This window comes from Phalacrocorax aristotelis, chromosome 8 (assembly GCF_949628215.1).
Source record: "Phalacrocorax aristotelis chromosome 8, bGulAri2.1, whole genome shotgun sequence".
Taxonomy (NCBI): domain Eukaryota; kingdom Metazoa; phylum Chordata; class Aves; order Suliformes; family Phalacrocoracidae; genus Phalacrocorax; species Phalacrocorax aristotelis.
Genome location: NC_134283.1, coordinates 20,586,967 through 20,600,742, shown reverse-complemented (window position 1 = coordinate 20,600,742; position 13,776 = coordinate 20,586,967). Strand labels below are relative to the sequence as shown.

The window sequence follows — 13,776 nt, the reverse complement described above, 5'->3', positions numbered from 1 at the left end:
TAAAGTGTTCATAAGGAAGACAAATAACTTTTCAATATCATACAAAATTGGAACAGAAGTTTGACTTTTAGCTTCCCTGAAAGGTAATTAAGGTATCTTGTCTAGACTCTGCTCTTCCTAGAAAGGATGGACTAGATGATCCCTGAGGTCCCTTCCCACCTGTGATTCTGTGATTCTGTGATATTGCAGTAGAGCTGAATGTGGCCAGGATATTACTCCAGATCTCATGTCTCCAAGTTTCATACTCCTTTTATTAGGCTATAACAAAAGAACTCCAGTGATCAGGACATTCAGTCCATGGGGATTTTTAATAATAATGTAGTACAGGTAAAAGGGGGTGGTAGTGTTTTCTTTTTTTTTTTTTTTTTGTGTCTTTGTCTTGATTCATGAAACTGGATTGTGTGTTTAGTAAGAATGAAATTGTGACTACAAATTTGTCCATTGGAAGCACAATGCATTTCATGAGCTTCTTCAGTGTTCTCATGTGATCGAAGCGTAAAACTGTTCTATTTTCCAGTTTTGTTTGTTTGATTAAAAAAAGAAACAAAATAATCACAATGCTGAACTTGCATAACAATGAATGTCCATCCTCAAAACTTTTATTCTCCACCCAGTTACATTTATGAGACATTATCCTTGTATGGAGCCTACAGACAAGATCTTCTATAAATATGCCTGCCAGGATTAAAGCTAAAGGTGAGCAGTAACTCTTTATTTCAGCAAGATCTTGGTTACATATTAACTTTGCTAATGCTCAGTGCACAAGGGCTTGTCCCACATGTTTCAGGAAGTGGATCCTGGTGCTGTTATGTGGTGACATGCGATGTCATTCCTTTAAATTTTTCAGATCAATAACTTCGCAGAGGCTAGTTTTATTAAAGGTTGCATGCAGAGAGATGGAGGGTTGTCAATAGAAGGTAAATGGGAAAACAATTTCATAATCCGATACATGAAAATGTATGAAATTCCAGGAAGGCCAGTGTTTAATTAAATTTTTCTTTCAACCATTTTAGAATATGTTTCAATTCAATTTAGCTAAATAGTTTAGGTAAGTTAGTAACAGTAGAAATATATGAGTCAAGATAGTCTAATGGTAGAAACCAGATGGGTCTTCTAGGAAGAGGTGCTACATTTTATTAGATGAGCTAATAGAATTGTGAAAAGCATACAAGCTTTTGGGCTCACTAGCCTTTGATACCATGCCTAGATTTCAAATAGTTTTTCAAGGGTCTTTGGCATTGATATGAGTAGGACTTCTTTAATTTGACGTGTTGCTGTAAGTGGATTATGATACTTTTTTCTTTCATGTTAGATCCTAAAAGACAATAGGTATTGGCATTCTCTGTGCCAATTCACTGAAACCTGGGAGCATATATGTCAAGCTGGCCAGGAATATATCACGTGTATGATCCTCTCTAGAAATCTGCTAACTATAATACTGTTTCTGTGTGAAATAGTTACACATTAGGCCTATGAAGTGGCATCCTCATGAAAGCAGCTAAATTGTAACATATTGATGCTCTTTTTCTGTGAACATAGCTAGAGGTAAAATCTGTGTTTACATTTATGTGTACAGACACTGCCTCCCCGCAAACACTCCCATGTTATATGTGTATTTGGGGGGGGAATAGGTTGGGATAAAAAGAACTGTTCTCACACTTGAAGTCAATGTATTCTTATGGTTCTTATTACAGTCTTAAGGGATAAGAATCATCCTATATACAATGAACAGGGTGTTATGCTGTTTCATTACCACTACATCCAAAGGATATTACCAAGCAAAAGGAATATGAATGGGTTTTTTATTTTACTAAGGACTTCTAGACATTTACTGACAGAAGAAAATAGAGCTGTTGCATAAATTCAGCAATGCAAGAAGATACACTGCTGAAAACATTTTGAATTGTAAATATATATTTATGTTACAGATTAAAGTTTTCATCTCAGAGTGTTTAGGAATTTGCCTTTTCTATAGCAATGATCTGTCTTCAGGACTGCTTTCAGGCAGCTGCACATGTGAGCAGCAGAGACAACAGCTGAGAGGGATTTAACAACTATCTTGTAAGGTTCAGTGAGCTACACCTGTGCACCACGAAGTTCTCTGCATGGCCTCTGCTGGGTAAGTACTTGCAACACATGAATTCTAACATAATTCACATGAGACAGGATCTTTGAACTGTAGTTTTCTTTCATTGAAATAAATGGAAAGACTCTTGGTGATGGTGGTAGCATGTGAATTGGTGTTTGCTGAAGGAGGTCCATAACACCTGCTATAATTAGCCAATTATAAAATTAACATGTTAAAAGAAGAAGAGAAAATGTGATGTTAATATTTAAACCCATCAGATAATCACAGTTAAATGGCCAGCTCTGCATTTTCCCATGATAGACATCACTAGCTAAATAGCAGCACCATTTTTAATTCAGCAAAAACTGTATTTCAACACAACTCTAATATTGAAGTACAAGGTGAAGATTTAATGCAGCAAAAGAAAAATTATGACAAGTCTAACTTGCAGCATTTGGCCTTTAAAAATCATTAGTAACTTATCAGTGGCATAGGAAAAATAACAACATGGTCAAAAGAGTTTAGAGGCCTTTTGATTTTCATTTTTCCTTTAAAATAAATTTGAGTTTGACAACATCTCCAAGAACTGTCTCAGCCCCAATGTTATAAATATTATTAGTGTTCCCATTGAGCCAAAACGCTTAGAGGAGTACTTTTATAGCAGCTAAACTAGGTGGTGTTTTCCCATTGTAGAGTCTCACCTGTAAAACAGAAAAGAGGCATAGAGAAAAACTGCTAATCTTGGACTTCAGTTCAAGCCCAGGAGGTAGCTCTTTACTGAGCAGTTGTAAGGTGGAAAATACAGGGCTTTGTATTTCTAATTTGCAAAACATTCTAGCTACACACTTTCTCAAAACCAAAAATAATTTTACTAGCACCCACCTTTGTAGACTATATGTAGAAGAAAGCCTAAAATGCCAAGTACCTCCTGCCCGTAGCACCCCCGAAAGCTCCCGTGTAACACCACGCTTATTGTTCGTTCACGTTGGCAGCTCCGCCACGCGCAGCAACGCGCGCAAGAGGCAATTAATTAGAAGCAGGTGAAGGCGTTTGTACGTTTCAGAGCTAAATTATAGATTGTGTTTAGCAACCGTACGTGTCTATTCTTCAGATTTCCAAACCAAAAGGGCCCCAGTCCCCCCCGGCCGCCGCGCGAGGGCCGCAGGCGCGCGGCGGGAGCGCGCACTGCCCGCGCCCAGCGCCGGACGGCACCCCGCAAAACTGAAAGCAGGTAGAGGCACTTCCTGCAGGCAGAATTAAGCAGAGAGAAAGGGAGTTTTCCTCTGATCTCCCTCAAAAACCAATCAGGCCAGATCAGCCAGGCGTTGATTCTCCCTCCGTCCCTCCTACACCTTTTCCAAGGGCCCAATGGCCTTGTCCCCCTGGGAGATTGACTAGAGTCACATGAGCTGCACCGAGGGCAGGTAACTCAGGAGAGGGGAAGGGGAAGGGGAAGGGAGGGAAAGAAAAAAAAAAAAAAAAAAGGCAAAAAAAAAAAAGAGGCCAAGCTCAGGCTGGGCTCCTGCCATGATGTCAGAGGGAAAGAAACCCACAGCTTGCTAATTTCACCTCCCAATCAGTCCCGGGAAGAAGGAGATCACCGGGAACAGGTAGAGATGGAAGATTTCTCCATCTTTTTTTGTCTTTGTTATTGTCTCCAACACCCTTACCTCCTAAATAGCTCTTTCTCTTCTCTTGATATCGTGACTCTTCGTTTGCTCCTTTCCCCTTCGATCACTTGGAGGTAGGGGGTGAGCCTTGGGAGATTTTTGTTTGTTTGTGTGTCTTTTGTTTGTTTCTCCTCTCTTTTTTTTGACCTCTGCTTTTGATTGTAGTTCTTTCCCCTGTGGTCATGACGGCTTCGCACAGTGACTCTTTGGTGGTGTTGTTTGGGGCAACAGCTGGTGCATATGGGGCTAAACTGGGTTCGGATGAGAGGGAACTAATTCTCTTGGTGTGGCAAGTTGTGGATCTCCCCAGCAAGAAGGTATGGCTTCGACACCCGGCGCGAGGGCGCGTTCCCGGGCGCAGGGCGAGCGGGCTCGCCGGGCCGCTCGCCGCCTCCCCGCCGCCGTATGGTCATTTCACAAATGGACCGAGGGAGCGGGGCCCCTGCCCGGGGTCAGCCCTCCTCGGGGCAGTCCCTCCACAAGGTCCTTTTCTGTGCCGTTTTAAAGGGAAGAAGTAACTTTTCAAGGAAGTTTGGCCTTTGTTCCACCCCCCTGCCCCGTCCCCCGTAAAACATTTGCAGCTTCAGATTCGAAGGTGTCCGCTGACTTTTGAAGCTTTAAAGCAAGAACCTGCCCTTAGTAGGCTCCGGACGCGCGTGCTTTCACGGGAGCTGTCTCGGGGTAACCGTTGGACCCTCTGCGGCCTGCTGCCGGAGACTTTGGTGGTGGTGGTGTTCTTTTTTTTTTAAAAAAAAATAACCCCAGTGTTTGGATAACCTTTAATTGAATATTGACTTCCTTCAATTTTTAGGCTAATCTGAAAACACACTCTATAATTTTTTTCCAAAAGCCCTATCATAAACAAGAACCCCCTAGAGATGCAGGGCTTTGATAAAGCAAGCACGACTATCGATTTCGTGAATAGATTCATGAAACTGCCTCAATATTATGTGATCTTCCCCTTGCAGTTAACAGCTCCCATGAAAATCGGTGCTAACTGCAAAAGGTGTCTCACGAAAAGCGGCTCCCATTGCCCGGCGCGGAGAGCGCGGCTCTCCTGGGTGGGAGGGAAAGAAACCGAGGCAAAAGGTTTCGATTTGTGAAATCGACAAATGCTTTTGCTCGTTGCCGTTGTTATCGGGAACGTGATGCTGCACCTTTCGGATTTTTCTGCAGTCTGAACGCAATGTTGAAAAGAGCTAATTCGATTGTCCCTCACTTCTGCCCATCGTTTCTTACATGCTTTTAGGTAGGGACGCTACACAAATCCCTGGTGAAAGCAGACAATTTGGACTTAAGTGAGCAGTGTCGTGAAGTGAGTGGCTTAACACCAGAGGGACTGAGCAAAGCTGAACCACTGGACCGGGTTCTTCAACAGGTGAGGCGCTGCTCTGGGGAGCAGGGGCTGTTCGGGGTGAAGCTTCGGGACAAGATTCAATTGATTGGATAAAAGAAATAGACTTCAATGTTGCTTTTCACTTTGAAATCACTAGCGAGCTTTTGTGCTTATTTTAAAGCTAACCCAAATGAGACCTGAACCGTTTGAAAAGGGACCCTCATAACTCTGAAAAAGTTATGTACAATACCAGAGTATTTGAGCTGATGCTCTAGTCCTTGGAAGACCTGGATTCTGATTATTTTGATGGGTCTACTTTTATTCCAAATTTCTCTTACCATAGCCTTAAGAGTAGGCCCATACGAGCACTACTTAATTTAGCAGTGCTACTCAAACTTTAAAATTTCAGGTGTCATGTTTCAATCTACCGGTTCACTACTATAAAGTGCATTTAAAAACTCTACCTTTTATCATTTGTTATTGTTAAAGTTAGTTGAAATCTTCAAAACTATAGTTTCATAAAACCTCAGCTGTGCTTTTGTGTATTGCTCTCTTCCAGATGAGCTTAATTACTTCAGTGGATTATGAAGTGATTGGGGTTTTTTGGTACGATTTCTGGATTTTGCTCTTTTGCTTGCTTAATATTGCTCTAAGACTGTAAATGTGTATGATCTTTGCAGTTCAAGAGGCCTTAAGTTACCTAAAAAACTTTGATGCAAGAAGTGTACACATATGCAGTTCCTGAAAGTTTGCTTACTTTAACTGTCTTTTCTATATAGGAAATGTGCTTGAATGGAAAAATACAATAGTACATTTTTGTGTAACATATAAAACTGGCTTTCCACACCTTGTCTGAATCATTCGTAGGTGTGTTTCAGGAAGAAACTTGCTCAGGCAGTAGAACAGGTTTGTGTTGCTGTAACTTCTGGTGACACAGATAACTTGGCAGACTAGGTCCTAAACCCCTTTGATACTAGATGGTTAACACTTCAGTCTGGAGTATCTTTGAAAATAGAATTGTGTAACTTTCATGGGTCTTAAAATCTGACAACAAACGGCGTTTATCTTACTTGCACCAGTTTTGCTAGAGTCCAAGACCAAGAGGTGATTCTTTTTTTCTTTTTTATAGCTTCAAAATAACCCCTGAGAAAATGTGCAGCTGCAGGTTTGATCTTGTCCCAGATCTTGCACTAAAGACATCTGGAACAGCTTAGCCTAGTACACTCTGTTTACCTTTATAACAGACACACTTTAATTATACTCAATACCTTATGAGAGATTGTATCTTATTGCCATAAATTGCACTGTAGGTGGGTCTGCTTTAGCAAATAAAAGGAAATGCTACCTTTGTGTGTAGGTGGGTAGAGACTCTTGAAAAACAACAAATTTATTCCTTTTTATTTGGCATATCTATGCAACTAAAAAATTATTTTGCCCTTAATTGTTGAATGCCAGTTGTGTTGTGGCCAATTCTTTCATAGGACTTCTGGAACATGCTTTACTTAAGCCCATCTCCCATCCCCTCTGTGTGTCCTGACTCGGTGGCAGTTAGGAGAGAATTAATTCATCCTCCCACTTGCAATGGTGGCAAAAAGCAAAATTCCATATTATTTAATAGTAGATCCTTTTCTGCATTTCTGAAGCTAAATCCACTAAATATTTTAATTGTGTCATGTATTTTAAGGATGAGTCATGTATTTGTCAACAGATTCCCCCCCCCGTTAAGCTTTTTGATTAGCAAAAGCACAGGTGGGTGAAGTGGTTATTTGAAAATGAGGAGGAAAAGGAAGTAGACTTGTACCTTGATTTGAGATAATGTTATAGAGTACGTGAAATTAGCTTTCCACACCCTGTTTGGATTGTGGTAGAAAATTTGATGATGCAGCTGAAAATTGCTCACTTTAGCACATAACTCAGTCACGTAACTGAAAATTTCTGTGCCTGCTTCTGGCTTTTGCCTTGGGTTCGCAGTCTCTACATGTAGAGGGAAGTGAGAATTACTAAGCACAAATCCATTGTAACTTTTAGCCATGCTTCAGAGGTCTCTCCCAACCTCAACCATTCTGTGATTCGTAACTGGTAAACAGTAGGTCAGCTACTGTAGGTCTGGAGTTTTTCCACTGACCACAGGAAGCCTCCTTCTGGGTCTACCAAAAGCCTACCACCTGTGGTTAAGTCTCTACTCTGCTTGTAACAAAGCACTTCAACAAATGATGCATCACTTCAATTTTACTTCATATTCTTACAGTATTACATTTCAGTTGACTTACTACTCAGTTTTATCTTAAGAAATATTCTAAAATAGGGTTTGCCACTGATATATTTTCGCTGTGTAATTTTACAAAGTGAGGTTCTGAAGCACAGTGCCCCCAAATAGCCAAGCTGTTTGCTGCAGGGTATGTTCTATACGTTTTGCTACAAGTTTTTAAATACTGTGCTTGTCCAGCATAACAAGCATTGGATTCCAAAGATGTTAGTGCATTTATGGGATCCAGCTGTATTTTCTGATAGGTGATGTGCAATGTTTTGATGCCACGCGTTGGGTGGGGAGGGGAGCCCCTGGTAATGTATGAATATTAGGGAAATAGTTACCTGAAGTCGTAAAATGTGTGCCCTCTGGAAGGAGTCTGCTTGATGTATTTAGTTCAAGGTGGTAACTCACCTCTGTTGTTGGACCAAAAATGGTGAACTTATAGCTGCTGACTGAGATGTGTTGTTGTAGTTGCAGAATGAGTAGAAAAATGTGAGCATTTTTTTAACAAAGAAAGTAGGATGCCTCTTGTTCAAGTGTGTATTTGGAATGGTCTTAAGCCTGTGATGTAAGCCTCTAAACATGCATTGCCTACACTACTTACTAAAAGGAATAGCTTCCTACGGTTCTTCCTGCATTACTGGGGCATTCTTGCTAGGTTTCATTGTTCAGATCCTCAAATGACAGGATTGGCTTCTTTAGCATGTTATTTATATTTTTCTACATAACTGCTGGAAGTTTATGGTTTCCAGGCTTTTAAGGGAGAAAACTATTTTCAGGTTGTTCTGAAACCTTGCCGGAATGAAAGCTTGCCTTTAGAGAGCAAAATCAAAGTGAACTTTGTCTTTCTGTCAGCCCCATTACTCTGTCATCAAAATGCTGACATCCTCATATGCTTCTCTGGTTCTAGCCATGGGGGTTTTAAGTTAAAGATTGAATGCGAAGTTGAAAGTGTTGTGGATTTCTTTATCCTTCCCATACTGAAGGCCTAGCTGAATCAGCATGACTTGCCTTAAGACATGTTCCTTTCCTTTTGCAAGGCAATATTTGCATGTCTCCCTGACAAAGGATAAGTCTAAGAACTAATAATTTTGGAGAACTGTCTGCAGTATTTAGCTGTTATTACCATCTTACTTTAAATGATATACATAAAAAGGGAGAGGTTCTCATGAGAGCTGGCTCTGCTTTTGGACCTATTGTAAGCATCCAGATTTCACCTATAGATTGACATATAAGTATTAAAAAATGGTTTGAAAGGCTGTCCTACCTAGTCTTGCTGATCTTTCATCACATTGTACATTGAATCCAATACATCAATAATAGATTCGATTCATATTCTTAAGCATAGAAAGACAAAGCTGGGCCTCTTTTCCCCACACTCCTAAACTATGCACAAATCGAAAATACTGAGGGGTTGCCACTTCATCAGGTGATAGCAAATTCAGTTCTCTAAAGCATCTAAAGCATGTTTGAATGCCTATTGATCATCCAGCTGTGCTGCAGGTGCAATTTATTTTCTCACATATCAACGAATTCAGCAAGAAACAAGCTGGTTAGATGAGCATCTGGAAAGAAATGGGATGGGGGGAGGCAGAAGAACCAGTGAATTCCTCTAACCTGATAAACCGGTTACAACTCTTTTTTTTTTTTTTTTTTTAAGAGAAACTTGTTCTGCAGCCTCTTCTTCACAAAGTGCTAGCAGAAAGCTTTCTTGGCTCACTTGCCAACCGTCACACCTTCATCTTGGATAAATGATTTTTTTTTTTAAAAAAATACACCTCTGAACTTTCAGACTGCAGAAAAAAGCCTGAAAATGCAGGGTGTGGTTGTTTTTTTGTTTTGGTTTGTTTTCTTTTGTCTCATGGTTGATCTTCCAACTTACATTATTTGGTGGCTGCATCACCTCAAAAAAACTCCTAACAGAATCTGTATTTTGGAATATTTGCTGGGTCTGAGTCCTGAAGTTTGGAGCAGGTGTTTGGCAAACCTTTGGCAAACATTACTGACCGAGCTGTTCTCTCCACAACAAATACTTCGGGTGTAGTTTCACAAGGCTTGGCTTCAGCAGTGAAGCCAGCTTCTTTCTTGCCCCTGTACCATACTTTGCCATCTTTTTGTTGTGTCAGTAAAACTCTTTGTGAAGCCGTACTGGAAACAGGATCACTGAAATGAGCAGTAGGGTGGGAACTTCTAAGCTGCTTTGCTGTCCAAGCTCATGTCTCATGAAACTACACCCTTTGGTTGTATTTTCATGATCCAACATGTTTGGCGATACCAGCTTAAAGTATTTCTGCCCCCGCATCACGTTCTCAAGCTGCAGTTGTATGAAAACTTTTCAGTGGCACCTTTCACTTAGGTGTTGTTACATGGACCTCCCTCACCTGCACTCTGCTGATACAAAGGTTTTTGGGGCTGCATGTTAAACTGGAGCAGGGCACTGTTCTGAGTTAAAAACAGTTCTGGTTTGGAGTGGTTCTGTCTGATGTACAGTGTGGTGGATTAGGTAGCTTTTCTGAGGGCAGCTATAGCACCAAGGTGTGGACAAGCAGCGTGGGTGAAAGGAGAGAGATGTTTTAAGGCAGGTTGGCCACCAAGAAGTTTGCATTGTGAAACTGTGGCCTTGCCTTGGTATCAGCAGTGAGAGATGAGGATTTCCTGACAGACACGAGGTGGCCTTCAGGTTGTCAGGGCAGCTAAGCGATAAACTGCCACTCTTACAGGAGGGCACATGTACTGCGTGCATATAGCCTTATGTGGGGTTTTTACTATGTATGTCTAATAGCTCCCTATTTCTGTTGGTAAACTTAGATGAACATTGGTTAAATTATATTTCATACTTAATATTAAGATATCGTCAGTCTCTATTGTGGGGAAGTAAGGATGTGCTGACACTTCCTGTAGTGTGGAATTTTTTTTCTTTAGCGATATAAATGGATGGCTAACTCTTGTTTTAGAACCCTAGTTGTAATTCTGTGGCTGATGGTATAGGTAAACTACTTTTCCCTTTACAAATCCTCTGTACTACCCAGCTCCCGCTACGTTATTATTGACACACTCAAATCTGTTCTCTCAAAAACAGAAAAGTTAATAGCAGAAACAGTTCCTCTGTTATGTATATTATATATATGTATACATGAATATACTTACGTAGATCGTGTGAATGCATTTGTTATTGGCAGAATTTATGTTCTGTTAAGTTTTGTGGAAAAACAATAACCTTACCTTCTCTAAAGGCTGCAACATTTTAATCTGAATTCCTCGAGTATTCCCTGAAACCCTGCTTTGTTCCTATATTGGGTGCACTTCAGAATGAGAGAGAATTAAGGGAATTTGTCTAAAGCTGCATATTATTTTCTTTGCAAGCATTAAAATGTGGAAGTCTTGGCTAGCTGGGCTATCCTCTCTTAAAATTAGAGGTGCCACTGTTCATTAGAAGTGAATAATTTGGCCCAGTGGTCTGAGGATGAGCCCGAGTAGACTTTATGATAGTGGATGCTGCTGCTGCTGCTTGTTCTGGTGAAGTTAAACAGTAACATTAAATCTCTTACCAAGTCTGGGTGGATTAGCATATAAAAGAAAATAAACTATACTATGACCTGCCCAGAACAGCTTGAAATGCCTGTCTTCACACTGTGTGATGTTGTGCAGTGTTGGAAAACTGTGTCACTAGCACAATTTGGATATTCTCACAGCTATAATATTATATCTGAATACTTGACTTTCTCTTGAAATTGTACTTGCAACTTTTTTAAAAAGACATTGGAAGGCAGTAAAACACAGGGTAGAAGCCTTTTAACACAGAGAGTGCTGGATTGCATGATCCTCAAAGGCTTGGTTTGAACTTTTTTCCTCTAACTTGCTGTAAGTAGCTACTGGAAACGTCACTGGAAGTGTGTTAATGAACTGTTTTCAGGGTTTTCAAAAGTGGCTGTGGAATAAAAAATGAAGAATAAAGGATTTGTATTCTACCATTTTGACAATAAGTATACATGTAGTGCTTCTACCAGTTTTTACATGTTAACATAGAAGCAGCTTAGAAAACTCCGTGTGGATACTCTGGATTGTCTGCAAATCTCCACTGGTTCCCTCTTCCTCTGGTAGCATTTTATCTGATTCTTGTCACAGCTTTTGTACAGTTCTTATATCTATGTGTTGGTTTACTTGGAACTTTTTTTTGTTTTGTTTTAAAAAACACCCTTAAGTATTTGCAGAAGGTCTTGGGTAGCTAAGTGCTGCCAAACGAGGGCAACATCTCTGTCAATGTGTTGCAGCACTTTGCTGAACAGTGAGGTTTAAGAGTGACGCATAGATGCTGGAACTGATATTGCTAGCAAAGCAGTGTTGTGGCCAAAACTAAAAATGCTGATTAGAGATGAATGGTTTTTTATAGCAACATAATGTCAACCCTGTTTTATTACTTCTGTGGTTAAAATTGCAACTCTTATGTCTCCTAACTAGAAACATAAACAGTAAGTCTCCCTCTTCCTCACATTCATGTCTTTGCCATCTCATGTCTGCTCTGGAAAAGCTTTTTTTTTTTTTTTTTTTCTTCTTTCTTCATAACAGTTGCTACTTTGCATGAAAGCTGCAGAGGTATCATGTTGGTTTTTCCTTCTTGATCAATTTCTCTAAGCCACAACCTTATTTCAAGAAAGGAGGAAAATATTGATACTTTGAAAGACAGCTGCATGTGTGTGTCCTAGGAAGGTACTGAATGAGAAGTCATGTTTGCTCCATGAACTATTTTTTTTAGTGCTTTGCTCTGATAAATCTGGGTTGATGTTCTTTAAACTTTTCACAACTTACTGCAGTATACTTCTATACAATAGTCTCTATTCTGTGTTTATAAACAGCTCCTTTATTAATCTGTCCCTCATTCATTAAATGCACGTGCTGTCAATGTAGGTGTGAGTTATAAGAGAAATGTTACATGAAAGATGTTGGGAATTGAAATTTAAAAGCTCACCGCCTGTGATGAGTAACAAAACAACTTCCATTTAAAAATATTTTAGTTTTTCTTTCCCCCTGCTACGGTGGGCAGAAAGGGGTGAAAAGTGTTGAGAAATGGATGTTGTCAGTACAAAAATATTGGAAAGAAACTGTTTTAGGATTAAGAAACCGTTGTATTCTCTTCCAGAAAAACTTGGCCCCTGTCATGATTTTGGACATCTGTTAGCTTAAAAGAAAAGGTTGTATTACTAGAGCTGAAGGGCAGTCTTTGAATTGTGTTATCAGTCTTACTGAATTGAAATCAAAACTTAATTAGTGGTGTTTCCATTCTCTGGCTCTAATTCTAGAGCAGTGTAAGCATGTGCTTTAATATTATAATGAATTCTGTAGAAATTGGCAGTGTGTGAAATTAAATGTCTTAACAGAAATTATGGCAGAATCACTTTCCTGGTAAGTAACTCTGTTGCAGTGAATTGCGCTAAGAGTAAAGTAGAGCTACAATATGGAACTTGGAAAATAAAAGTGCAAAAACCACTGTGGAGGTTTTGCTTTGTAAGTAGATCTTCTTGTAGTTGCATACCTGAAAGGCTGAAAGTTAACTTAGGAGTCCTTTGCAGCTGAAAAGAGACACATCAAACCTCTTGAAGCCAATAACTATTGAATTGGAGAGGGATGCATGAGATTAAGAACTGGAAAATACATAGCAGTCACAAGAATATGGCTGTGCAGGGTTCTCGGGTTTGCTTGATTGATTACTCAAGTGTATTAGCCAATGGTACTTCTTACAGCATAATTAAACTGTTACAGGATTAACTTTTGCTTATTGTAAAGCATGTGAAATAGCACCATGTAAATATTAAGTGCAGGAGAAAACTGCTTCTCTTGTGGTATGCTTAAAGAAATAAAAGAGAATATAAATCAACCCCCTCTTTCTATACACCTCAGACACAGAGTTGATCACAAGAAGTCGTGTGACTTGTTTCATATTCCACACAACTCATATCAAGTCTTCTTCAGTCCTAATGAACTCACTCTGGAAACGAGAAGCTACCTGAAAGAAAGGATGTAGTCCTATAAAAGGAAACAACATCTAAATAATGTCACCATTGTAATGTCACCGTTAACGTCCTTGTTCTGTATTGGGCAGGTCTGAATCCCATGGAAGGCCAAGTGTAAATTCTGATCTTACTCAGTTTTGAACTGCTGAAATCTTAGAGATAATAATTTCTTACTCTCATTTTCCTTTTATCAAACATAATCAATTCCTGATGCATGGGGTTGCTGCCCTAATCTGTGACTTTAAAATCACAAAGTTTAAAGGCAAGCTGATTTACGGATCTACTTCCAATTCTCATTTTTTTGTGAAAGCATGTTGAACAAGAAAGGGGAAAACTCCTGTTTCTGCAGATATTTGTAAGGGTTTCAGCAAGAATCACTTGGATTCTTATATAAGCAAAGATACTTCATGAATCTCAAGGCTGTTATTCAAGGAGGTCCTTGC

General features: G+C 39.8%; 1 protein-coding gene and 1 long non-coding RNA gene across 10 annotated transcripts in view; one reads left to right on the top strand and one right to left on the bottom strand.

Annotated features, from left to right (window-relative positions):
* Nucleotides 1–626: 626 nt before the first annotated feature.
* The window catches only part of ESRP2 (epithelial splicing regulatory protein 2), a 48,937-nt gene continuing 35,787 nt past the window's right edge, over nucleotides 627–13,776 (top strand). For 2 of the 9 annotated variants that reach the window (XM_075101668.1, XM_075101672.1), the window contains exons 1-2: nucleotides 3,865–4,055; nucleotides 4,988–5,116. In XM_075101668.1, the coding sequence (XP_074957769.1) occupies nucleotides 3,921–4,055; nucleotides 4,988–5,116 (264 nt within the window). In that variant the 5' untranslated portion in view covers nucleotides 3,865–3,920. Of the gene's footprint in view, nucleotides 697–1,975; nucleotides 2,120–3,320; nucleotides 3,493–3,567; nucleotides 3,679–3,864; nucleotides 4,056–4,987; nucleotides 5,117–13,776 lie in introns of those variants that run through there. The other 7 variants (XM_075101665.1, XM_075101666.1, XM_075101671.1 and 4 more) reach the window with 7 other exon arrangements.
* Nucleotides 2,458–3,996, bottom strand: LOC142061092 (uncharacterized). Its single transcript, XR_012662059.1, has 2 exons — nucleotides 3,739–3,996; nucleotides 2,458–2,769 (listed from the first exon to the last, which is right to left on the bottom strand). It is a non-coding gene; the product is annotated as an uncharacterized LOC142061092 (long non-coding RNA).